This window comes from Sphaerodactylus townsendi, linkage group LG01 (assembly GCF_021028975.2).
Source record: "Sphaerodactylus townsendi isolate TG3544 linkage group LG01, MPM_Stown_v2.3, whole genome shotgun sequence".
Lineage (NCBI taxonomy): Eukaryota > Metazoa > Chordata > Lepidosauria > Squamata > Sphaerodactylidae > Sphaerodactylus > Sphaerodactylus townsendi.
This window is the reverse complement of record NC_059425.1, coordinates 111,720,599-111,748,491: the sequence shown is the minus strand read 5'-3', so window position 1 is coordinate 111,748,491 and position 27,893 is coordinate 111,720,599. Positions and strand designations below refer to the sequence as shown.

General features: G+C 42.1%; 1 protein-coding gene across 1 annotated transcript; it reads right to left on the bottom strand.

Moving 5' to 3' along the window:
* Window positions 1-1,841: 1,841 nt before the first annotated feature.
* On the bottom strand, window positions 1,842-26,764 carry LOC125437686 (vesicular inhibitory amino acid transporter-like). The gene is made up of 2 exons (XM_048505527.1): window positions 26,519-26,764; window positions 1,842-2,993 (listed from the first exon to the last, which is right to left on the bottom strand). The coding sequence occupies exons 1-2, from the start codon at window positions 26,762-26,764 to the stop codon at window positions 1,842-1,844; spliced, it is 1,398 nt and encodes a 465-aa protein (XP_048361484.1).
* Between the last annotated feature and the right edge of the window lie 1,129 nt (window positions 26,765-27,893).

The following is a 27,893-nucleotide window of genomic DNA, read 5'->3' as shown; positions in this document are numbered from 1 at the left end:
TCTAGCAGTAAAGCCCATTGTGGTGTAAAATGCAATGGGATCTAGAAAACTGGGGGGAGGGTACAGATCTCCTACAACGTTGCCCCTTCTGTGCTTCTTGAGTCCTGCGCTGTTTAGGAAGCAGGAGGCCCAGATGGAGGACTGGGCCCTCTCTGCTCCCTCCCTGCTTCCCCCAGGCCCTGCTCATTTTTGGGAGGCTGAGGTAGGGTGGGGGAGAGACTGGGTTGGCTGGTGCTGGGGCAGGCAGGGGATGCTTTGCTGCCACTCCCCACCATATCCTTCTTCTTCTTTGAGGGAGGGGAAGGCCGGCGGGGGACTGGAATACTGGGCCCCGATGGAACATGTGGTGATTGGCTGGCAGTGAGTTGTCACCACGCATTCCATTCTTAGGCAATTATGTCTGAGGATAGGGTTTCTGTGTCTGAGGGAGAGGGCAGGAGCTTGTAAATATTTAAGGAGTCAGCTTTAGAGAATTTACCTTGCAAAAACTATGATTTCAGATATTTGGTATGATGACTGTGAGAATCTACACTATCAAGTTTTCAGAATGGCAACATGTTATCAGGCTAGCAGATAAGAATAACATACATTTTCCAATGCGGAATGGCCTTGTTGATGATAGTGTTTAGCAATGATATTCCAGAGCAAATTGCAAGGCTAGGAATCTGAGGGAGGGGAAGCTTTTCTGCCCACAAATGTAAATGCTCCTGGGCTTAATTGCATGTTATGTGCAAATGCATGTATTCCAACCTTATCAGCTCTCATTTTTTCTAAGAAAAGACACTTGGGGGAACTGATTTGTACTGGAAAACCAATGTGTGTGTTCCTGGGTTTGTATATATGCGTAGATGCATTTGTGTAAAGTGCCATCAAAGCATGGCCAACTTAGCGGTTTTCAAGGCAGTTTGCCATTGATTTCCTCTGCAGAGTCTTCCTTGGTGGTCTCCCTTTCAAGTATGGATGCTGTTTAACTCCCAAGATCTGACAAGGGCAGGCCATATCATGCTGCTTTCCTTCCCCATAGGAGTGGGTCACAAATTAGGTGACCATTATGCAGCAAACAATGTTTTGCTTCAAATTAAGTCCCCCAAGGACTGTTTCCCATATAAATAAGGTATTTGCCTTAATAGGGGGAAGACAACTGGAACTGAGAAGTAAAAGACAGCACACGATTGTCACTTTGTTTCACATCACAACACCCAAACCAAAAAAATGAGCAATTTGAGGTGGCTTGTGTACATTTGCACTTCACCTGAAATGACACACCAGAGAGATAAAATGGCTTGTCATGTCTATTTCATGCAAATTTATGGTCTTTACCATGACAAGGGTACAATATGGGTAGGCATCCTGTAGCAAGTACAGGCAATTGGAGTTTGTGGCCTTCCTAGACTAGGACATAAGGGCTTTCAGGCTCAACTGTGGCATAGACTCCACATCTGTAGTCTGCTTGTTTATCCTGTATTGTTCTTTTCTCCCTAATGCAACAGAATAGGAGCAAAGCAGTCCAAAACATGGACAGGTACATGTGTAACATTTCATAGTCTGAATTTGTATTGTGGCATAAAGCACTCATCAAAAGGTCAGTGTCTTCTAATATACTATATCTCTGCATTCCTTTGGTGAATTCAACCATCCTCAGCAGAGTTACATATTTATAAGTCCATTGACTTCAATAGCTTTAGCATGGTATGATAACGTAAAACACTAACTGTCCTGAGTATGAAGTCAATTATCAAAATGAATGAATGAATAAAATGTGTATGCATAAAGGCAGTACTTCATTTTGGATTTTACTTTAAACTTTGCAATATTCAAAAATGTGCTTTGAAGGAATCATGTTACTTTTGCCCAAATGCTTTGAGTAGGCCTTTTATGGAATACATCAGACCAGCTAAGCTGCAAAAGATGCCCAAGATAAATACGGAAATGTCTGCACATTTCTCCAAGAACATTAACCTTTTCCATTTAAGCTTCAAGTGGAAAAGAGAAGGAAAGAGGAAAGTCATTGCAGCACCTGTTACACTGCCAGTTAAACCCATTAGCAGGGCAAAATGGGGCACAAACATGGCCATCAGCAGAGTTAACAAAAGGACACTACTTTTAAGAATCACAGCAAACAATGGCAATTTGGAACTGGATTTCTGCCTCTGAGATACACATGCATGCAAAATTTCTGTCACTGCAAAGAAAGGCAATGGGTAGGACAAGAGAGCTTTTGCTAAGAGGCACAAATTCACTAAAGTCTGTAAAGCTGATGGAAGATTGTCAGTAATGACCTCCTTTGTTTTTTCACCCCATGTCAGAAAGGCGGTCAGAGCAAAGGATGTCTTTAAGACACAAGCTAAGACGTGAGTCCAGTTCAACATGGATCTGCATTCAGCAGGATTTCTCATGCTCCCTTCCAGGGTAGGGAGAAATATTTGTGATGTGTAACTGAAAATGATCACTCCTACTGAAACCAAAAACTCCTCAAACTCCACAGGGAGGTGGAAACTTGCCCAGGACCAGTGATGTGTTTGGGTCAGACAGTAAGTTATCACAACAAAGATGATAACAAAATGGACCAACGAGCAGAGAAAGCTAAGTTGGGAGACAAGTTTGAGGGTTTTGATAAACACACAAGGCAGCAGGGCTACAAATGCAATCACTGACCATGTTTTCTCAGTCACTGGTAGAGCTGGAAAGCTATGCGACAGTAAGTTCCCACTTACAACCAGATACAAAATGCATGTCATGATCAGTTCCATCACTTGGGTCACATTGACAACCTTGCCACCAAGTTTCGGAAATAGCTCTCTGCAGCAGGCATTAGCAATGTCTTCATACGTGCCTCTCACTCTCACGAGCTGCCCATCTTCATTTTCTTCATACAGGCAAGCGATTAGAATTTTGCCAGTGTAGCAGCAGAAAACTGCAGCCAGGATAATAAGAAACAGCCCGCTGTATCCACTGTGGAGTAGAGCATATGGCAGACCTAGAACAAAAATCCCCTAGAGACACAAATAGAGAGGACAAAAAACCCTGAGGCAAAATGTTTACTAGAAACAACCTTTTCAAACTAGAAACAACCTTTTCAAACCTGCAGCTGTTGGCGGCTACCTTTTGCTAATTGCACAGAAGGATCGCTATTACATTAACATGTCTCTGTAAATAATAGGTGCCAAAAATGTGTATATTCATGATGAATGAAGTTAGCAGGAAAAAAATAGCTGCTGGCAAAGGCACAGAAATCCAGAGAAGCCAAGAAATTGAAGACAAGCCAACTATGGAGACAAGCTCCTATTAAATATTAAGTGCTGATGTGATTGCGGGCATAATTTAAAAGGCTGCAAAGCAGTTATTTAGTCAATGTGCATATTAATGTTCAATAGTGGCTCGATAATGATAAAAGGAAGATGGCACTTTTAGCAGCAATGATTGATAAATATACATGATAAATATTCATGAGTACTTTAGTGTGAAACTATATACATACCTATCATATTTTCTCTCCTTCTCACTCTCACTACTAGGTACTATGTATGTCCTCACTGCTCTTTAGGTATGCAGCTACAAACTATTTATTTATTTCAAAAATGTATATGCCACATCTTTACAGATGTGCTAGATCTCTCCGGGAGGGGTCTTTTTATCTATTGATAGTTTCATACTGGACGTCATGTGACTTGCATGGAACGCTGTAATTTTTATGTAATTTATGTATTTATTGATTTTAAATGTAACTGTTATTGTTGAATTGTCTATGACGCTTGCTGTTCACCGCCCAGAGCCCTTAGGGGATGGGGCGGTCTACAAATATAATAATAAATAAATAATAAATAAATAAATAACAGAAGACCTAGTGTACATTTATTGGGACTGCAACTATAGAATTCCATGAAAATGGACTGGTGAGATTCTCAGATGTGGGGAATCTTAGAGGAATCTGAACTAGAGAAAATTCCTAGTTTTGAAGAATGTTTTAATTAATTATATTGCAACTGGAGGAGGGGCTCCATTTCAGCTTGGTGCCGATTCTTTAGTGCACCTAGAAGAATTTTTGACCCACTCATGTTCAGAATAGCTGACAATACCTCTGTCTTATGGGATCGTGTTTAAGAAGTAAAACCTCTATTGTCTGAATTTTCCTGGATGTTTTGTGATTGGCAGTAATGGCCCTATTGTGCAAAAAAATTTCCAGAAATATTTACATGAAATGAAGATAATGGTATTGCACTTATATTTTAAAGTATATAAAAGGATGGGCTACCATTCAAATTAAAGTCTTCCATGCACAGTGTGTTTTTCTTATTGCCATTTGATTCATATTAATACAGAAACCAAAAACCTCTTGAACAATAGCTGAGGATAAAAAAAAAGATTCAATTTCAGATAAACAGTCCTTCTCGACATTTCCCATTTATATGTAACAAACTTTTAAACTATACTGTGGACATTAGTCATGTTCTTGTCAGTGGTTCTCATTTCATAAAAAGCAATTGAATGAGAGAAAAAGAGAACATTATTTATGTAGTTAAGTTATCCTTATTGTCTTAACAGCACGTGGATAACTGCACGGGATGAATTTGTTACCCTTTAGCCTATGGTTCTACCAGAGACTGCTCCAACTAAAATTTCAATAGAGCAACAGTGCAGTCCTACAGTAAGCAGAATTACACACTTCTAAATTCATAGAAGTCAATGGGCTTAGAAAACATTAACTTTGCTTAGGATAGCACTGTTAGTAGTTTTGATTGGAGGAAGCCATGATGGAAAGGAGGAACTTCCTCTCTGACTTGGAAGTTGAAAGTAACTCTTCAGATTGATCCAGGATGGACAGAGACTGATTTTCTTCTCCCCCACTCCCCCCACCAATTGGTCTATCTATTTTGGTCAGTCTTGGCTGTGCAAAAACATGATCAAACTGTTGAATCGATATCATCCTTGCCTGGTGAGACCAGCAAGAATTTAGCAGACTTTTCCTACGAATTGTGGGGAAATTAATGCATGTTACACACACACACAAACGCACACCCTGTTGTAATATGCTAATAGCTTCTAGTACACATACAAGAAATTATTGGCAAATGTTGACAACCATGTTAATGTATAGTCTGAATATGTTGTACTTTCTCCAGAATTATTTTTGTTAAATTTTGTTGAATGTCTTTCTCAAAAAATTTGGATGCCCACATTATACATTATTTTGGCTGCCACAACAGAAACCACTAGATTCAACTAGGCCCGCAATTGCGACAGGGGGCAGAACACGCTGTAAGAGCTCCAAAGGAAGGGCATGCTTGTTTCTGGGTTGGCTGGGCGGCTGCGCCTTACCACCCGGCAATGAGCCTGCTGGCGCACGTGGGAATCTGAGTGGAGCACGCTTCCTATATTAACTAGCACGCGGCTGCTTCAGCCTTTTCGACGCCTGGAAGCAAACTGACCTACCCGCCCTCCCGGAAGGGATGGGACTAGTTTTTTTTCTTTCATCATCGCAGCCCTAGTGGGGGCGGTTTGGGCAGAGGTGCACATCTTTTGGGGGGAGGCCAAGCTTGCATGCTGGACCTCCCCACCTATGCGGGCCTCCATAAGAGGCTTGGGGCGGGACGGGCTCGGGGCGCATGCCATAAAGGCCTCTGCAGGCAAGCCCGACATCCCAGCAGTGTGGGGGCCATGAAGAATGGGGCGAACGCCTCATGGCCCAATACCTCTGTCCTGCCTTATAGAATTGGGAGTTGGAGCCGGGATCAGCCAGGGATGCTGACCGGCCAGATAAGATGCTCTTGATTGCCCAGCTTCAGTATAATAATTATAGTAATAACAAAGGGCTGCGGCCCATTTTCAATCCAAGCCATGTATGTAGTTATTACAAGGAAGCCTCTGCACATCTGGCCTCAATTAGCTACAGCTTGGTAGGAAAAAACAAACAAACCCTACACATACAGCATATGTGGACAAAATTAAATATTTTATTTACATATTAAACTATCTGTATTCCTAGAAAGTCCTGACCTGGATAGCCCAGGCCAGCCTGATCTCATTAGATCTCAGTAGCTAAGCAGGGTCTGTCATGAAAGTACTTGGATGGGAGACCGCCAAAGAATACCAGGGTCATGACACAGAGACAGGCAATGGCAAACCACCTCTGAATGTCTCTGGCCTTGATAACTCTGCTGGGTTGCTGTAAGTCAGCTGTGACTTGACAGGATTTGTCTTGGTTGGATAAAATTTGGAAGAGTATTATCACATGTATGGAACAATAGTTATAATTTCATGTAACATATGTTGTGGCTTGAATTATTACTATGCTTATTTATATACATTTTAAAGTTTTTTTTAAAAAAAGCACTTTTCTTTTTATAGGCATCAGCAGAAACCATGGCCCATGGATGTACCCGGGGCCACATTTGCAGCACAGAGCCAGGGAGTGAGTTGAAAGGAGGGTGGCAGGTGGTGGCCTATATGCATATCAGCCAGTCCAGCACATCAGCCAGTCTGTGCCTTGGTGGCACAGACCCAGTGTCTTCTTGGAGCATCAGTTGGGCCAAACGATATGGGCCACAAGGTCAGAGTCCACCAGACTCCTTGCAAACAGGGGCACCATGGCCTTCTCCTGCCTGGTCCCACTCCTCTCACTCCCCACCTGCCCCACCATTGGGCATGAATAACTCCAGGGAATTGCACAGGCATTCAATTGAGGGCTATTGCAGGCTCTCATTGCATGTCTGGTGCCATGGAGCAACATGTGGTTCAACCATCTGAGCTGGTCTTTCCGGATCTGGGTGCAAGAGAATATGGAGGCATCAGTCTTCTTCCTTGACCAGGTCCATTCCATCCATACCCGCTCCCCCCAGACAGGTGCCCACTAAGAAGCACACCAGCTTTTGATGGCATTGCAGGTCAGCCAGATATCACTTCTGCAATGATGGGACATCAGGTGAGTCTTTCTTGGATGAGAATTGCACACATACCATGGGAGATTATTAGATGGCCCATACCCCAGGGCTGCCTGCCTGGGGGCTGTGCTGCAGGTCAGGGGCAGCACATTCCCCCAGAGGGGATCTGGCATGACAATAAGGTCTGCCCCTTCCTGGGATGTGGGGCTCATTAGGACTTTGAGCACCATGAGGGCTTTACCTTTCTCACAAGCTCAGAGAGCATATCCTCAATGAGTATGTTGACAGATTTTCCCTCTTGAAACCTGAAACTGAGACAGGCAAGGCCAGGACCCACCTGGAGAAGAAGAGTGCTACAGAGGCAGGGCTAAGTATATGTTCTACAATTTGATGCAGGGCTACACAGTCTTCATGGGGATGGTACAAATGGCCTACCCAGACCTTGGCTGATATTTGTCCAACCACATGGTCAGTGTCTTCAGGGCCCAGTCTTTGGCAGCCATTGAATATGATGAAGCATTCTGGAAATGGGCATTGCATAGTGGGACCACACGGTGGGATTTCATCAGTGGCAAGTTGTGGGTGGAGGTGGTTGGCCCTCACACCAGAGCTAGGCTTGATTCTTCCCAGGCCAGGCCAGGCCAGGCCAGGGTTCAAGCACAACACACATCAGAGGGTTTGTTGGGAATACAGTCAGGACAAGTGCCAGCACAAGTGGTGCAAAATTGAGCTCAGCTCCAACTTATTGCTTGGACCATACCCCAGACCTTAGTTCCTGCATGCTGCCAGCAGCCCTTTTAAAGGTGCAGTCCTTTCAAGTGCCCTGGCCCTTGCCACATAGGATGCCAGGAGAGATGGGGGGGGGGGGAGTTGTTAGGCAGGTACACTGGTTTCTTGGGGCTCCAGAATAATCTGGATATCAATACTTTGGCACCCGCAGTTCCTCTTTGAAGAACCTGCAGCTTTTCAAAAACTACCTCTTGTTGATTGGACATCATGGCCTTCACTGGGATCTGCTGTGGATAAATGGATGCAAATGAAGGGGAAGGATCCAGCAATACCATGGTCGTCAGTGAGGGATAATATGATAGAAACTAGGGCATGGGCTGTAACATTTAAGATTTGGCTGCATCTATGCTTCTGCACAGATCCAAAAAGCTTATCTCTGCTAGAAACCTGAAACTGAGACAGGCAAGGCCAGGACCCACCTGGAGAAGAAGAGTACTACAGAGGCAGGGCTTCTGAGGCTTCTGAGGGCAGGGCTTCTGAGGGCAGGGCTTCTGAGGGAGCTTCAGCTTTCGAAGTGGTGGCTTCATATTGGAAAAAAAAATCTTCTCCTTGGGTTTCTCATGGGAGCCTCTTCATATGCTTACCACCATGGAAATTTACCATCGTCTGAAGACCAGACTGTATGACCAGGAATACCAATCTCTCCTGAGTGCTGTGCAAAGCTCTTGTTCCCCTCTATACTTTGGGATCACACCCCAGAAATCTAGCCCTGCAGTATATTTAGAACAGTTTGTTAATTATAAGTGCAGATGGGTCATGACAAGTGCAACTCATTCCCCTCTGTCTTTCTTCAAGGTTGTTTCCTAAACATCCCACAAAGTGAGCGTTGAAGTCGGTACTGTCCCAACACTATGGACTCAATTCCTCATATCCTGCTTTACTGTTCGAGGTATAATGATATTAGAACCAATCTGGGAGCTTTACTACCTCTAAAATTTATGTTTTTCTCAGACAAACTAAAAATGTCTAAGCTATTGAACAGCCCTAATGTAGAAATTTCTGAAGCAGTTGTTACATTTTTAATCCGTGTTCTACATGATGTGTAACAATGATCCTGTTATTGTACTTGGAATGTATGCTACTTCTGGTTTTATGCCGAATAAAGGTTATTGGATTGGATTGGGATAATATGGCTTTGAGATAACAAAAGTGACACTTGGCTTGCAGTTTAAAATAAAAACGGCATTTATGCAAGAGAAGCTGATTCCCCATTCCCCCCAGAATCTTGTTTTAGCATCTTGGGATGGAATGATGTTGTTTTGGTTGCATTTACAATAATAAGAAATCTCTTCAACGTAAAACATCCTTGCTATAATCTTCTTGAACCAAATAGAGTGCCGGAGCAAGAGGACAAGCATCCATTCAGTTCCAGTGTATGAGATTAGTCCTTGTGCTAAGAGCCACTATTTCTCAGGGTCAGGGCAATATCAAAGTAAGGGTACAAAATGCAGCTACTGGAAAAATATTCAGTGGATTAAAAGCCCTACATTTCACTAAATATACAGGAATACTATAAGAAATTACAGGCTGCAAAGATTAGCTCCCATTAACCTTTCTCACTTTTTGCTCTGGTAATGTAAAGGCAACATATTTTGGCTATCCTAAATGTTTTTACAGCTACATACTTGAATATATCCACAGACCTGACTGAGATGAAAATTAAAAGAATAAAAATTCCCAGGAGTCTTGAAAAAGGAGCAAGGGGTTATTCTACAAACTCTGAAGAAACTGCGTGAGGAAATCCTTTCAAATATATTGCTTTTGTGTATTTGTAGGAAACCTATTGTCCTCGTGCTTATTTGAAGTACTGTGTGTGTAAGAACTTTCTGTCTTTATAAAAATGCATCATTTATTGAGATTCTGATCATTTCTGCCCAGAATTAGCATGCTAGTGGCATTTTGTATGTTCTAAAGCACCATTACCAAAATTTCTTGGTATGAAGTCTTTTCTTCTTGCTTGTTTTATTTTATATATAAAAAAACCCATTCGTACTACAGAATGCTGTCCGAAATTAGACTCAATTCTTTTGTTGGTTTTTAATAGGGAGAAAACCATGCTTCGCAATCATGGTGCTTGAAATAGTGCCTGAGAAAAGAAACCTCAAAATATTGTTATTTTAACTTCATTCGCTTTTCTGCACCTAATAGTACATTTTCTGGCTGGTTTTGCCAAGAATGTAACACCTTTATCCAACGCTGTTTTAAGTGTTGGCCTTGAGGAGTGATTGTAATTTGCCTGCTTCAAGCTCACAGACCTGTACAAATTAATTCAATGCTTCTGCAGTAAAATGTAGGGGAAAAATAATATTTCCAATCTTAAATGAACTCTAAATTATAGAAAATGAGTGCTGTAACTCTCAGTTTCCTATACTGAACACAGGGTTGGATAAGATGGTCTATAAGACCCACTCTTGTTAGAAATAAATTTTTACCATGTGGAGCTATTCTGGAGTTTCCCTCTGTTTTGGAAAAGGATTCAGAGGAGTAAGGCACTCCTAGGTGCCTCCTCATGTTTTAATAGGTTTGCAGTTGCTACATGTTTAAAAGAAGACCCAGAATTGGGTGTCATTGGAGGAGGAGTGAAGGTAGTACAGGTTAAAAGGGAGACTCCTGACAATGACTGGGGAGGAGAAACAAGTTCAGCTCAAGGTTGTGAGAGCTACTGCCTGTGGAGTAGAGGAACAAGGGAAGCAATGCCCTTCTGCTTCCACTTCTGAGGCCTAGTGAGGACACAAAGAGTTGGCTGGGTTGAGGACACAAAGAGGTTGAATGGGAAGAAGGAGCACCACAAGACTACACCTTGGATTAAATCTTTGTACTGAGCCTTTGAAGGAAGGAGCCCAGTGGCCAGAAGGTAGCTGGGAGATACCTAGAGTAATGCTGGCAGAGAATTTGTATTGAATCTGACAGATTATACTATAGAGCCTATTGGAAGACCTATAAAGTATCAATGACAGTGGCAGAGTTATGTTACTACTCTATTATCATTACAGTAGCTAGTTCAACCCAGTTGTTCAAGACAGTTAGCATCTGCTGATTCCTAAATATGAACCTTAATTGTCTCAGGAATTGAGAATTAGTTGAATACTCTGTGATATAGATGCCGCTTGTAACATAGGTCAGTCAGAAAAAATAATATAGCACCTAGTCTATTTATGCCTCTTTTTGATCCATCTTCTGTGATGGGTGTTAATGGGATCCTGGGATGCGTGAAGGCCACTACTTGTACCTTGGCTCTTTGGCCTCTTGCCTGCTAAAATCATGTAAGGATCACACTGATGATCCCTGATGTTCAATTCATTACTCAGGGACTAGTCTCAAAGGGTTGCCACTGGAAATCAGTTATCATGAATGCAGGACCTATCTTATGGGGTTCCATAGGGTACAATTCTATCCTCCATGTTTTTCAAAATCTATGTAAAGTACTTAGGACAAATCATTTGTAGTTTTCAAGCTGGTCTCATCAATATGCTGACAAAACCCAAGCTCCATGTTTCCTCACACAAATCTTATGGAGATAGGGTAGATATCCTGGGTCCTGTGGTTAAATTGAAAATAAATCCTGGAAAAGTGAAGCTATTGGAAGCTGGGAAGGTGGAAATCTAGTGGGACATTTTTCTATGTTTGATGGTATTCAGCTGACCTTTGCTGACCCAGTTAAGAACCCTGGAGTGTAATAGTTAAGAACAGCAGATTCTAATCCACAGAATGATTTGATTCTGCACTCCTCCAAATGGGCACAGGACTTTAATCTAATGAACCAAGTTTGTTTTCCCTGCTCCTCCACAAGAAGCTTGCTGAGTGACCTTGGGCTAATCACAGTTCTCAGAACTCTCTCAGCCTCACTTACCTCACGAGGTGTCTGTTGTGGGAAATGGAAGGCAAATGTAAATTGCTTTAAGACTCTTTAAAGGTACCAAAAAGTGGGCTATAAAAATCAACTCTTCTTCTTGATCTAACATTACTCCTAGGGAAACAAACTGATGCAGCTGTTAAAAAAGAAGTGTTCTTCCAACTCAGTCTAGTCCAGAAGATGGTCTCTATTTTAACACAGCTAGTCTAGCCCGCAGGATTCAGATCACAGTAACATCAAGACTAGACTATTGCAATACACTCTACATGAGTCTCCACTTAAAATCAGTTTGGATACTCCAGTTGGCACTGAAAGATGCATCTCCCTGAAAGATGAAACTCAGTTATTATGGAGGTAGATGGAGTAGGCACATTACTCCCATTTGGCAGCCACTCTATTGGCTGTTTATTAGTTACAGGCTTAATTCAAGGTATCGGCTATCATATACAAAGACTTATGTCAGGAGTCCTTATCCTTTTTGAGCTGGCAAGCACTTTTGGAATTCTAACACAGGGTAGGAAGTGCAACCATAAAATGGTTGCTGATGGAGATGATACCAGAGGTGGGATCCAGCAGGTTCTCACCAGTTCCCGAGTGTGGGTTACTAATTATTTGTGTGTGCCGAGAGGGGGTTACTAATTGGGTCTGCTTTTCCATCTCCACGCCCTCGCCTTCCCCTCTCTTCTTCTTTCTCGTAGCCCGGAGCTTGCCGGCTAGTAAGAGTAGGGACCCTTTAACTTCTGTTGGGTCCAGGGGACTCTTTACTTGCTTGGTAGGCTATTTATTTTGGCACTCTGTTCATTTTATGATAAATTGTGATTTACTATGATGCTTGGTCACTTAAAAGCTCTGTATTCCTGTATGTGAGAATGTTATGCTAATCTGCGTCTCTAGTCCTGGATTAATTAATGTGAAATATTTGCAGAATATACAGTATGGATTGCGAATTCTAGTTCACAATGGATGGATTTTCTGGTTTATTTTTTTACTTTAAACAGAAGAAGAAGAAGAGTTTGGATTTACATCCCCCCTTTCTTTCCTGCAGTATTAAGTATTTGATAGGCAGTCAATTAGAGGAGAAGTAGTTGTTTCTGTTGGCACTAGATGATAGGACTTGCTATAATGAGTTTAAATTATGGACAGAAAGATACCATCTGGAAATTAGGAACTTTTTTTTACAGTAATTAATGCCCCACCCCCGGCCGGCCCCTCCAAAAGCTCCACCCCCGGCCGGCCCCTCCAAATAGCTCTGTCTTACAGGCCCTGCGAAACTCGCCAAGGTCCCACAGGGCCCAGACAGCTGGAGGTAGAGCATTCCACCAGGCCTTAACACAGGTATATATATACAAGAGAGGATAGTTTTTGGGTCAAACTTTTGGCATATTTGGGTCATGTGGATAAACACTTATTTATGGAGAACACTTGGCATGCTACATGCTTTCTGACATGCATACGGCTCATAATTACAGGCTGAAATCATGATATGTAAGGGAAAATAGGTTTGATGGGATGCTTCATTATATATGATTCTCTAGTGTGAATGAGACTCTCAGTTGTGTATGTAATTGATCTCCAAAAGATAGAAACTGCATTTGAAAAGAGCTTAGTTTTGGAGCATGACTCCTGGTAAGTTAGGTTGGAGCAACCTCCCATTGTGTTTGAAATGGAGCTGCTCCATAGCTAAGAGCTAAGCTAAGGGAGGAAATCGGCAAGCATTTGAATGCTGCGAGTTTGTGCTCCTTCATAGTGTTGTGCTTCATAAATGGTGACACGCTGTTAGAGGGTAAATTATCCTCCCCATATGCAAAACAAAGCTTTCATTAAGCCACTAGATCTAACACCCCCATGGACTGCAGAATTTCCCCAGAGGGTTTCCAGTTCAGGGTACTGAACTCCAGAATTCCTGGATCCTGACCAAAGTACAATAGCCTCAGTTTAGTCATTTTAGCTTCTAGGGACAGTTTGGTCTTGATTTGATCTAGAATGTACATTTTTTTGGCCGTCCACAGCATCTGTAACTCTCTCTTTCAACACCACATTTCAAAGGAACCTACCTCCTCCCCATCAGCTTTCTTCACTGCCCAGCTTTCACACCACGCCCAACTTTCACACCCATACATAATAATAGGGAATACTATGACATGAACTAACTTGAATTTAACTGAAGGTGACACATTCTTACACTTAATAAACTTTTCTAGCTCCTTCATGGCTACTTTTTCCAGTCCTAATCTCCATCTGATTTTTTGGTGGCAGTCTTCCTTTTGATGATGGAGCCAAGGAATAGAAAGTCTTTGACAATTCCAATTTCCTCATTGTTCACCTTTAAGTTGAATCATTCTCCCGTAGTCATGACTTTTGTCTTGATGTTCAGCTGTAGTCCTGCTTTGGCATGTTCTTTTTAAAATTTGCAGCAGTAGTTGTTTCAAGTCCTTGCTATTTTCTGCCTGTAATGTAGTATCATTGACATATCTTAAATTGTTAATGTTCCTCCTCCCCCTAACTTTCGCTTCATCTTCATCTAAATCTAATCCAGTTTTCTTTATATGTTCTGCACACAGAGCTCTTTCTTTTCAATCTAAATGCACAAAGAGACAGTCTTTGAAAAGCCAGTTGGGTCAGTATTCACCCTGGAGTCTTGTCAGAGTACACTGTTTCTTCTAACATACTTAAGGATTCCTTAGGTATGTTTTGTGAATTGTTTTGTGAAACTCGCTCTGCAAGTGGTGTATCTTGTAGGGGTGACTTCCTTGACTTTAATTCCTGGAAGGTTGGAAGCTTACCCCCTGGCTTCTGGATGTTTGGGTAGACAACAGGACTAGTGACAGTTACTGACACAGGCATCCCAAAGTTTTGTAATTTTGGGTGTTGCTGGCCTGTCCTGGGAATCTCTTTGATTAGAGGTTCTTGACATCCAGTCTTAGAGGCAGTGGGGAATGGAGCAGTGTGGTCTGACAAATCTCAAACAGGCTTTCTGTTGTTAGCGGTATCCAAAAGAAACACATTTCCCCAAGCCAAGCACATACAGCTTCAGAATCCAAAGGTTTGGAAAGTGAAGCCACCAGATGGGCCATCCATAACAAAGTTTCAGCACTGTAAGGTATGAGTGACAATGGGTTCATAACTCCCTGCAAAAGAGAGATGTTTTTTCTTAGGGTCTCATCTTTTAGGCAGCTGTGGACAGTGAGGAAAAATTCTTTATATTGGTGTGTCCAGGCAGGCAAGATCATGCCCCTTTGGGCCACACCAAGAGGTTTTTTCAACAACCTTTGTGCATCATGGTAAAAGTTAGAAGTAGTATGTGCCACAAAGACTACATGAGAGAGCCTCTTCAGCCAGATGCAGTGTATCTGGAAAAATTTTCCATCTGTGAAATTGCATGGCAAGGGAGGAATATATGTTTTTATGTTTGTGCAGGTTTCAGTCCATCAAATAACAGCAGCATCAACGCACAGGGAGACTCCCTGAGAGCTACAGCATTCAAGCAGCAGACCATGAAGCCACTATTGTATTCAATAAAGTTCTGTTTTATAGTCTCTATCCCAGTTGTGGGTATGTGGGGGGGAGAACCTATGTAAAATGTCTTTTTCTACAGACCCTACTTTCTTTCCCCCTCACTTGTTCATTAGTCATATTCTTCCACTATTGAAACTGAGTAAAGGAATGCCTAATGATTACAGCAAGCATTTAGTAATAGCAGTAGTGTATAACTTTGGGTTCCAGGACAATTTCAAGACTTTGGACAAAGGGTTTTCCATAGAGGTGAAACACCTAATGAAGTATTAGCTGTGGAGGAAATGTGAACAGGTACACGCCCTTTTTCCTTTTGGCAGGTTTCTATCGCTGTTTGTGTGTGTGTGTTATGTCTTTGTTTTATATTATATAGTGAAGGCCCTTAAGCTATCTACACAACAGGCAAACACCCCTTTTATGGTTAAGATTTTTTTCAAGATTTTTTTTCTTTGTTCCTGTAACAAATCTTTGACATCATGGCTTTTTGTGATTTCTCACCTAATAAAGGATGGGAAGTATTTGGCCAAGTCCTCTGACTCTCTGCCATCCTTTGTTTAGGTCTCTGTTTTGCTGAGCTTCAATCTTTCCATTTTTGTTGTTTATATCTTCTTGACCTCTTTAAAAAGAATGATGACTGTTTAACAGGATCCATCAAACTTAATTTACCAGTGAAGAAGATCATGATCAAGACAGTAGATTCTAGATCTAAATGAAGCGTCAAGTCATGTTCCTGAACTGTAAATAGTTTTGTATTGTAGCCAAATCTCATATCTCTTTGCTAAAATATTTCATGTTCATTGCAATTGCATTTCTGCTTTACCACCTTGTTGCCATGCTGGGTGCAATATTACAGATGATGTATGTGTATAGAACAGTTATGCCAGAAAATCATGATGAGAAAAAAAAAACATAGCCATGTGGAACTTTAAATGACAGAATAATAGGATGCCAAAATTTGGGTAATAGTAACTATATGGAAAACACTGTTTTCCATATCATCATCATTAGGACGTTCCTAATTTATGAATCTTTATTTGTGAACACTAGGGGTTACTCTTCTTTGTTTTGTTTTTAAATGGGCCACTGCCCTGTATTCACTGACAGTTAATCTGAGAAAAACATTCTACAGAGGGAGAAAAATTCTTGGCCCAAAAGTTTCAGCTTGGGTTGACAGTTGTGGGATTCTGGCATCCATGTGTTGTTTCTTAAAAGCAGGACTTTTCGTTACAGAAAATTATTTACACAGAAAACAAAATTTTGAGAGTAAGGGGAGTTGAAAAGTCAATGCATCTGTGCCAGACAACAGTAAACCAAAATGTGATTTCCCCTGCAGATATTATTCAGAAGTAGGAGAATGTACAACTGTCTACAGTTATTTTAACAGTATTGCTTGAGGACAAGTAAGGAATGACAACCTTGCAGTTACAGCTTTCACTTGAAGGATACATAAAAATGTACATCATAACAGAAAAGACCCTTCTTACCTACCACTTCTATGCTGATATAATAAATGCAATTGAAAGAACTGCTAATAAACCTTAAAAGTACTATTAAAATACAGGAAACTCTCAGCAGTGAGAGGCAGAAAAAGAAGCCATTAATTTCTCTGGTTAGCATGAGACAATAGCAGAGGTAAGATATTTTCACTGCTGAATGAAATAGACTGGGTGATCTCTCTGGTGTTGGCATGAACCTGTGAACAGACTAGTCCTATTAAAAGCTTCAATGGGGAACATTTTTTAAAGGTGAGATGCCACCAGTGGCATCGGTAAAGGGGCCTGGGTGGGGAGCTTGAGCCCCTGGCACTACTCCTAATGGCCACGTGGGGCACACTGCATGTCCCCTGCAACTGTACCCCTTCCATGAACTCCCCGCTGAGTTCAGGGAAGGGGTGCAATTGAATGTAACCACCAGCATAACTGAGGGGAGCCGGGACACAGCTGAGCAGGATGGTGGCCAAGGTGAGCTGTGGGTGCCACTACACTACCCACCCCTACTTCCAGGTCATTTATGAATAAGTTAAAGAGCACTGGTCCCAAACCAGATCCTTGGGGGACACCACTCCCTACATCTCTCCACTGTGAGAACTTCCCATTTATACCCACCCTTTGTTTTCTGTTCCTCAATCAGTTTTTAATCCATAGGAAGACTTCCCCTCTTATTCCTTCATTGCTGAGTTTTCTCAACAGTCTCTGGTGAGGAACTTTGTCAAAAGCCTTTTGGAAATCCAAGTAGACAATGTCCACTGGTTCCCCCTTATGCACATGTCTGTTTACACCTTCAAAGAACTCTAGTAAGTTTGTAAGACAGGACTTGCCTCTACAAAAGCCATGCTGACTCTTCCTCAGCAGGTCTTGCTTTTCTACATGTTTAATAATTTTATCTTTAATGATAGATTCTACTAATTTACCAGGAACAGATGTCAAACTGACTGGCCTGTAATTTCCCGGGTCCCCCCTAGACCCTTTCTTAAAGATTGGTGTGACATTGGCCATCTTCCAGTCTTCAGGGATGGAGGCAGATTTCAGGGATAAGTTGCATATTAATGTGAGAACATCAGCAATTTCATGCTTGAGCTCTTTAAGAACTCTTGGATGAATGCAATCTGGGCCAGGGGATTTGGTAGCATTTAGTTTATCAATGGCTGCCAGAACTTCTTCCTTGTCTACCACTAACTTCGCTAGTTCCTTGGATTCACCTCCTAAGAAGCTTGGTTCAGGTGCAGGAATTTTCCTCACCTCCTCTTGGGTGAAGACAGATGCAAAGAATTCATTCAGCTTCTCTGCAATCTCCCTGTCATCTTTTAGCACACCTTTTGTTCCTTCATCATCTAACGGGCCTACTGCTTCCCTTGCTGGCTTCCTGCTTTTGATGTATTTGAAGAACTGTTTGTTGCTAGTCTTGATGTTTGCAGCCATGCGTTCCTCATAATCCTTTTTTGCCTCCCTTACAGCTAACTTGCTTCTCTTTTGCCACCATTTGTGTTCTCTCTGGTATTCTTCATCAGTTAAGTTAGACTTTGTCAGGGTCCCCCTCCAGGGTACCAAAAGGGGTACCCGGTTGCCGTCCCACCTATCCCTTCCCAGGCGTTGGTACCTCCCGGCCTCACCCCTGGTCGTGTGGGGTGGTTCAAATTGGGTGCCCCAATACACCCCAGGCTATCCAGCCCAGACTAGGCAGTCAAGAGGAGAGCCTGTTCACAGCACAGGGCTCCCTTCCTCTAGCCCTCCAGCCCAGACTAAGCAGCCAAGAGGAGAGCCTGTTCACAGCACAGGACTCCCTTCCTCTAGCCCTCCAGCCCAGACTAAGCAGCCAAGAGGAGAGCCTGTTCACAGCACAGGACTCCCTTCCTCTAGCCACTTCTCTTCCCTGCCTGCTATTCTCCTCCTCCACTAACCCCTGTGTCTTCTTCCCAACCTCTCCCTGCTTCTCCTCCAGCCTCCGGTCTCCTGTCTCCGTCCTTCCCTTTCCCACAGCCACAACAACTCTCCCCCAGGTGTCCTCGTTCCTCTCCTTTTATCCCCTCCCCACCCTGCTCTGTTCTTGAAAACCCCTCCCTTCTCCAGCCACGCCTTCCTCCCGACCATCGGGCTCGGCTCGGCACCAGCTGTGAGGCCGGGACGCCACCTCCTCCAGCGCCGCCTGCCTGCGGAGCGGCCGGCTGCGACTGCTCCCACCCAGGGAGCGTCAGGCCGGCAGAACCCCCGTCGGCGGCCCCGGGGATCTCGGTCGCAGTGTCCGCCGGCCGGAGGCGAGGCCCCGGCCGCCCCGGCCAGCTCGCCTCCTCTCTCCCCGGCCTCAGTCCAGGGCCGGGGCGGCCGCGTTCCGCCGGAGCCGCCTCGGCGTCGATGGAGGGACTCCCCGCCTCCTCCATCCGGCGCCGCGCGGGGAGCCGCGCTTCTCGGTCCCGTGGCCGAGCGGGCGACGACGGGGGCGGCCCGCCCGAGCCCTGTGGGGAGGCTGGCCGGGCCGAAGACGGCGGAGGCGGCGGCAGCGGCAAGTCCGGGGAGGGGTGGGCCCCCGCTCCTGGACAGACTTCCATTTTCTAAAAGACATCTTTTTTCCCCTAATAATTTCCTCAACCTCCCTTGTTAACCATGGTGACTTTCTTTTGGACTGGGCGCTGCCTTTCCTAACCTGCGGAACACATTCCAGCTGAGCTTTTAAGACTGTGTTTTTAAATAACCTCCAAGCACCTTGGACATTTTTGACTCTCTTGATTTTCCCTTTCAGCTTCCTGCGCACTATCCCCCTCATCTTTGAGAAATTTCCCTTTCTGAAGGCGAATGTAACTACATTAGTAGTTGTCACTTGTTCGCATGCAGAGATACTGAATCTGACAGCATTGTGGTCGCTGTTCCCTATCGGCTCAACAACACTGACTTCCTGCACCAGGTCCTGGGTCCCACATAGAATTATATCTAGGATCACATCTCCCCTGGTTGGTTCTACAACCATCTGCTCTAAGCCACAGTCATTTAGCATATCCAGGAATGTTCTCTCCTTACTATGACCTGAACATGCATTTTTCCAGTTTATGTGGGGATAGTTAAAATCGCCCATTACCACGACATTTTTTGCTTTTGTTGGCCTCTCTAATTTCTTTTTCCATCTCAGAATCCTCTTGTGCACTTTGGTCAGGGGGACGATAATATATTCCTAATGTTAAACTATGCTTCACCCCTGGTATTGATATCCACAGTGCTTCTGTAGAGAAATCAGCTCCCCCTGCATTGTCTATTTTATGTGACACTATGCTCTCTTTGATGTAGAGGGCCACCCCACCCCCAATATGCCCTGTCCTATCCTTCCTGTAGAGCCTGTAACCTGGGATAACAGCATCCCACTGGTTCTCCTCATTCCACCATGTCTCTGTGATGCTCACTATATCAATGTCCTCCTTCAAAACTCTGTACTCCAGCTCCCCCATTTTAGGTCGAATGCTTCTACTATTAGCATAGAGACACTTGTATACTCTGTCTCTGTCCCTGTCTCTGCCAGTGTAAGTCCATGCCACATCCAGAAGAGAATTCCACCCCGCTCCCCTCCCCCAAATTGGGCTGTATGTTCCATTAAATTTAATGGGGTTTAGTTATGTCTATCTATAACTGAATTAGAGTTTTGGCTGATTCCAGGTGACAACTGATTATTGTGGCATTACCTATAAAATCTTTGACCCTAAAAAACAGTAACTGGGTTGAGACTGCATTGAAAGGAGTTTCTAAAACTCTTTCTGCTATGCCACTTCCTTGATAAAAATGCCTCACAATGCTACTTTGTGTCCAGGAAAGGGGAAAGTATGCATAGCACTGCTGTGCTTATCTTTTCCCCTACCATAAAACTGAAGAGAGCTCCAGGGAGTCATTCTTGACTGTGAAACCAATATCATGACAATCTGTATTCGAGTTCAATCTGTATTCGAGGTGCTGTACCAGATAACACATACAGTCTGGCCTTTAGCCACCTGCACATGCAACAGGAAAACATATATTCACATAAAAAATTAATTACGTATCTGAGAAAATAATTTATATAACCAATGCTGTCATCCAAATTATAGGCATTTCAGCTAAGGGGAAAACATATTACTGGCTTACTAGAGATATATATTCCCAGAGCATAAACAGGAATACACTTGTTGGAATAAGTGACTTCTGTATGCCTGGACAATGAGGGTGGGGGGTGGGTGGGCATTATGTATCTTTAAGCTGCTCTATAGTTTGCTCTCCATATCTGGGCTCCACCCACCAACTTCCTCCTTCTCCCTGCAACCATTTTCTTTCATTTTTTTCTTTTGTACTGAGCACATGTAATGGCTACCTGCTCCTGCTGGGGCTTTCCCACAGAAGCAGATGACACTGCCAGCAACTAAAGATCCCACACTATTGGGATATGCTGATGTAGATTAGGCTGGAGAAAGAACAGATCTAAAATCTACCAGTGGCTATGTGTTTTTATATGGGGGAGGTGCTGTAAGTTGGGCACGCTGTAAGCAAAATATTGTTGCCCACTCATCTACTGAAGTGGAGTTTGTATCAGTTTCTGAAGCATGTGGGGAGTTACAATGGCTTATAATGTTAGAAGATTTTGGTATTAATGAACCTTTACCTAATGCTAGAAGATAACCAGAGTTGATAGTTCTTTCTCTTTCAGAAAAGAACAGTGCACGGGCGGAATACAGCACGACAAAAACGCCATCCCTGGGGAAGCGTTCGCACAGGAGCAACTTCACAGTAGCGCCATCTTGGTTGCGCTGGAGTGGCATAAAGCCGCTGCTTTAAAAGTGGAGTCTTCCCGCCGGCATGGTGTGAACCGAACTGGCTGGAAGACACCGCTTTCCCCGTTGCCTCCACTGACCCCTGGAGGTAGGAGGGCAGCATGGGTGAGTCACTGCTGCCCTCCAGAGCGATGCTGGACAGGCAGGTCAGTAGAGGCGATGGATCGGAGGCAGCTCCATGCTGCCGTGCAAACAGTCCCCGAGCCTCCACCGGCATAATTTATGCCGGTGGAGGTGCGGTTCCATTGCCGTGCAGAAAGGGCTTTTGAACCAGTATGTAAGAGTCTTGCAGGCAGAAGGAACTGTGAAACTTCATTACTGTCCTACTGACGTGACGATTGCAGATATATTGACCAATCCACTTTCAGTGTACTTTCAATCCACTTTCAGTGTACTTTGCAGCTGGATTTTGCTGTGCAGAAATCAAAATCCATTGCCAAGAGACAAGTTTTACAACCTGTGTTACAAACTGAACATTGTCTATGTAGAAGGCATACAAAGTTGACAGGGGGAGTTGGATTAAGCGACTTCTGCATGCTTGGGCAATGGGGGGGCGCGATGTATCTTTAAGGTGTTCTATAGTTTGCTATCCATGTTTGGGCCCTGCCCACCAACTTTCTCCTTCATCACCCTGCAGCCATTTTCTTTCTTTTGTGCCAATCACATGTAATGGCTACCTGCTCCTGCTGGGGCTTTCCCACAGAATCAGATCACACTTGAACATACGTGATGGCATATTAGAATGCCCCCTTGTGTTAGGGAAAGTTATCTCTTTAGACTAAGGTTTCTATCTATCTACTTTTCACTAGGAACAATCCTTGTGATCTGAAGTTACTTGAAATAAATGTAAGTTTTCCTTTTTGCATACATTTGTTTGGAAGAGCTCCTTTTAGTGTACTTGCACACTAGACTGGGCTGATTCATATTTAACCATATCTCCAACAACACTTTACCCATGTACGTTCAGAGTGTTGTACTACTATGTTCCCCATTCACCCTCATGCAGATTATATACACTTTCCCATTTGATATGTTTTGTACTTCATATTTAAGCTATTCCAAAGGTAACTTGGAAGAACAACCTCTAAGTGTAATGCAAAACACTGTTGTCCTTCCCTCTGGGTAGGGCAAAACAGATATGCCATTCTCATTTGTTAACACTCAGTTTCTACCAGTAAAAGCCATCTGATGGCTTTAATCATTCTTCTAAGGGCAGCAAAGATTCCCCTGTTAAATTCATTATTATTTTATACAATTTATCTTATTACTATGCTATATGTGTGCTTAAATGGAAAAGCAACAGACAATACAATGCAAAAAAGGGGGAGAGAGTAGATAATAACCATAAGAATGCATGCAAAGGTCTACTTTTGCTCATCTCTGCTATTCTCTTCTCCCAGAAGTGAAATTCACTTGTTTGCTTGTTTTGGAAGGTGATAATGTTTATGGCCACAAGTAGAATTATATACAAAAACCATAACTGTTTTTCTCACCCAAATCTCACCAAAGCAAAGAGGAAAAGAAGTCATTGCATTTGCATGCTGCAATAGAGAATTGCACATTCAGCTACAAATCAACATCTCACTACAGCATTAGTCTCAAACAGACATGAGCCAAACCTTAGATCTCCTTGTCTTGCCTCACAGCTGCTTCTGCACCTGCACAGTAAGTGAAATTGACTTTCTGCAGGATCATGTAATTAAGTTATGCAGGGTGGAATGGGTTGGGACCATGACTGCCATAATGCTATGCAAAAATATGCATGCACAAACATTAACAACACTGAAGGGTAAGACTTTTTTTTTTTAAAAAGCAACAGTCTTTATAAATAACTGACTGACTAGTTTACTAACTTCATTTAAACAATTGGCTATACAACAGTGAACAATAACAACTGGTCAAAAGGGGGGATTAGAACTTCCACTGGGCAGTTTATTAATGTTCCTAAATGAAATGCTGCAGATTGCGCACATGGAAAGTAACCCACTGAACTGACTCAAGCTGTCTGTAAACAGCTGAATTGCTCTGCAAAAATTAAAATTGACTCTGATTGCAGCTGAGGAGCACAAAGAGACAAAGAAAAAGAAGTCAGAAGAAGCAGGATGCAATTGTCTCAACTTTTTTATTGAGTTCCTGTCATCTCCAATCTTAGTGCCACTGTTATTATCTAAAAGAAGAGGTGGTGTGACATTAGGGATGGTAATTGATAAAATTTACTACAGAAGAATTAGCCAGGTGCCAAAAACAAACAAACAAAACAAAACAAAAAGGTTTCAGCTTTCTCAGCTTTCCTAGCTGCCTGCCAGGTTGGGCATTCCAGATCTCACTGGCAGCCCTCTCCCGCTGCTTGTGAAGCCAGTTTTGACTTTGTTGATGGGGAGGTGGTGAGCTGGGTTGCCTACAGAGATTGAAGCTCCACATTTGCAAAGCTGGAAGCCAATTTTGAGAGTAGGGAGGTGGTGAGCCTGGTTGCCTGCAAAGATCAAAGCGCCAGTCTCTGCAAGCAACTCCCTTCCCATTCACAAAGGTGGCAGCTGGCTTTGTTAGTGGGGAGGTGGTGAGCCTGGTTGCCTGCAGAGATCAAGGCTCCGATCTCTGAGTACCCCTCTCCCTGCAGCCCAGCACAGCTGAATGCAGCTACAGCATATTGGCTTTTTTCATGAAAAAAGTAGATATTTAAAAAGTTGATCACCCCTATCTGGCATGACAAAGGCCAGGGATCTCCTTCACTTGGCCACCAAACCACTAATCATGCTGATGACCAATAAGCTAGAAATCATCACAATATTGTGACTGAAGTAGCGACCCAGTCTTTAAGAATACTACCCAGTCTTTAAGAAAGCTTAAACTGCAATCTTGTTTCCAATTGTGGTCTTATCCTAGAATATGTGAATATGTGAACAAGCATCAAAGTGCCTTTGAACAGGTGTAAACAGATTATTTTTCAAATACTGAGCTGCAAAACAAGTCCCACAAATCTAAAATTAGGAGCAAAAGTGAAGCCTACAGGGTAGACCTTAAATATGCTACAGATACGCTTCTTAATTTTGGTGTCTCCCAAGGCTTGGAATGCATACAAAGTATTAAAGCTTAGGACACTTTTTGCATGTGAGTAGGGAAATAGCCCATAGTGTGGAAAAATTTACTTGGAGGAAATGATATCACTTAAAATTCTGCTTGAAATTCGAACATTTTAATCTTTTAAGGTAACAAGGGCCCCTTCCACACAGAATAATGCATGTTCAATCCACTTTCAATGTACTTTGCAGCTGGATTTTGCTGTGCAGAAATCAAAATCCACTTGCAAACAATTGTAAAAGTGGGGTGCTGTGTGGTTTCCGGGCTGTATGGCCGTGTTCTAGCAGTATTCTCTCCTGACGTTTTGCCTGCATCGGTGGCTGGCATCTTCAGAGGATTTGAAATAGCCTAGGCTCGCCTGATCCTATCAGAAGCTAAGAAGGGTTAACCCTGGTTAGTCTTTGGATAGCAGTCTCTATGGCACACCAGAGTTGTGACACAAAGTCAGGCAATGGCAAACAACCTCCAAATGTCTCTTCTTAAAACCCTATGGGATCGCCATGAATCAGCAGTTACTTGATAGCACAAAACACAAACAATTAACCCCTCCCCCCAAACCCCCAAATTCGTCAGTACTTCAATACTGTAGAAGTTTACTTAGAATAAATTCCAGTAAGTCCAACAGGGCTCAGCCCTGAGCACATTATATTTTCATATAATAATTAGTAGTCTTTAAAAACTCATTGACTAGCTGTTTTAGGTGTTTGAGAAACAAATGATTTGTACTGGCAAATTAGTACTTTAAATCTAAAATATTAAAAATACCTAATAATATACTATTAACGCATGTTAATTACAGGTGATAGTCTGTAAGCTATATGACTTTCTAAAATATGGTTGCTAAATCAAGGAGTTGAAACGTTTACTGGGATATCTTTCTGCCTACACAAGGATACATATATTATGAATTCAATACTTCTAACTTTCAAATTACTCAAATTCATAGAGGAATTAATGCTTATTATGCCTTGCAGATAAAGCAAATACAATTATAAAATAAATTTTGATGATAGTTGCAGGTTTACATAGTCAACCCATGTGTTGTAGAAAGCAACTGATTTTTCACTACAAAGTTATTCTTTAAATGAAAATATATATTAGGTTTTCAGTTTCATTGAGACAGCTAATTAAATAAAATTGCTTTTGTCTTAAGATGGAAGGGAAGGAGTATGTAAGCAAAATATGCACTAGGGTAAATGAATTCTTAAATTTATTTTTTGAATTTTTAGTATAAATACATATAACAATAATTCGAGCCACAACATATGCTACATAAAATTATAACAACTGTGCTATATGGGTGGGAATACTCTTCTTAAATTTATTTGTTTTATGTTGATGTTTAGCATCCCTTATAAATCTGCACCTGGTATATTCATATGAATTCAAGTACTGCCAAGCATAAATTGGTAATATCTGTAAAGGTTCTGTTATGTTTTTTTCTCATTTTGATATTCAGCAATTATTGCAAATGTAAACAAATACCAAAATGTCATGTGAATTGTAATTACATGAATGTACATGAATTTATGGAAATGATTACTTTTTTGGTTCTGTTGTATTTCTTAAATTCAATACCACTATATTTAGTAAGCATGAGACACTATAAGTATGATTTGCATGAGACACTATAAACCAATGCAGTTATTCACTATAAGAACTTGTAAAGCACTATCCATATACTGGATGCTACACAAAGAAATAGAAGCCATGTTAATATATCAAAGAATTTAGAATCTAAATGCCAACAGGGAGGAGAATACAAAGTGGTAAAAGATAGGGAGGGAGAAAGCATGAGATGGCTGCGAGAAAATACATGTCTTCTTCAAATATTTTACAAATATATAAAAATCCAGCACTTCAATCACAATTTAAATAGGAACTGCCTTCAGTTTTATTTATTCACTGCTTTATATTTTGACCAGCAAGTGTATGATGTCCCTTGGGACTTTGTGCTCCTTGGCATATCTCAAATTGTCTTAAATGTCTTAATAATGTCTTAGATAAAACTTATTTCAATGTAAAAAAAATCTTTTGAGCAGCAAGTGGAAACTTTAACAAGTAAAAGAAATACAATTTAAAAATGATGAATAGGTGATGGAAGTTGTGAATGATGAATCATGGAGTCACCTGAATAGCATTGGTTACATTCCATCCAGCTTCCCAAGTGGAAATCAGTGTAGTCTGGACATGTTGCATGTTATCCTGGGTCTGGGATCCGGGGTTCTCTTCTTCTTCACTGTGAATCTTGTTGAGTTCATCCTGTCTCGCAAAATTCACATTTTCTTCACCAGTGTGTAGGCAATCTTTCCATCTCATCATTGTCAAAAACAAGGACTCAGTGTTCCTAAAAGGGTTTAAAAAAGATGAAAACATTTGCTTCAGGTAAGCAATCTTGTCTACTTAATAGTTGACCAGTATAGGGTTACCCTTACTAAAGTGTATTCTATAGAAAGAAAGCATTAAACCATAAGGACTATTGCTAGATGTTCATATATAAGATACAGATGCTCCTGTCTCCCTTATTGTATCAACCCAAAATGCTAATCTCAAAATCTTTCCACAGAAAAGGATCCTAATCTCAAGACCCCACCATAGAGATCCTCAAGGTTCTGCTCTGAATCAGTGAGGGCAAGTAAAGTCTACATTAATACCTCCCATTCAAATCCATTCTGTTATGGTGATTATGTAGCTCAACCATTCATGAAGCAGCTACAAGTGCTGGCCAGAATATTTTGTAAGCATCCTTTTAAATACAAGCAAGAATACCTCCATAAAGCAATTATTTCCCCTAACAATTGAATAGACTGGTGCTGACAAAATGAATTCAAAAATGTGCTTAGCTGAAACTTAATAGCTGAACTTCTCACAGTGCTGACAGAAAAAAACCAGCCGTTTTTGTAAACTTAGATTAAATCAGCATTCCGTGGTAGATTTACAAAATTAAAATTAAAAAGTTTTTTAAAATAACAGTTTGTTCAAATTTAAGTACAGAAAAGAAGCACATGGATCCCAAGCTTGAGAAATAGCTTGTCACTAAAATCCCAAAGTGGTTGGTAGAACTTAAAAAAAAAAGCTTTTTTAAACTCTGGAATCCTTTACCTCACAATTTTGACATAAATTTCCTGTTGATGTTCTTGTAACAGAGATTAAGTTACAGAGGTTTTTTAACAAAGGACATGCTAGTTGCCATTTAACTTAGTTAATCCTTTCAGTTATTATACTTAAGGTGGTTAGCAGCCAAGCGTCGGATAGAGGAATGCTTCTCTAGAGGGTGAGGCCTCTAGTTTCCTTTCCAGGCTGGGCATTTTAAAGGACTGAGGAGCAAGCTGAGTCAAATAATCCCCCTGCTGATCAACTCAGATCTGGTGACAATGACATCGAGGGACCGAGAATTACCCCTTCCTCATACGCCACTGACAACCAGCCAAGTCGTCCTAGAACTTTCAGAGCTGCTATGAATCAGTTTTATTTACTCCTAGTTGCCAGCAGCCATTCCCAGGAG

Coding starts and splice junctions, on each gene's coding strand:
- LOC125437686 (XM_048505527.1), bottom strand. CDS start 26,764: ATGTTTTCATCTTTTTTAAACCCTTTTAGGAACACTGAGTCCTTGTTT. Junction 2,994..26,518: donor ATGTAACCAATGCTATTCAG/GTGACTCCATGA, acceptor TTGTGTCTCTAG/GGGATTTTTGTTCTAGGTCT.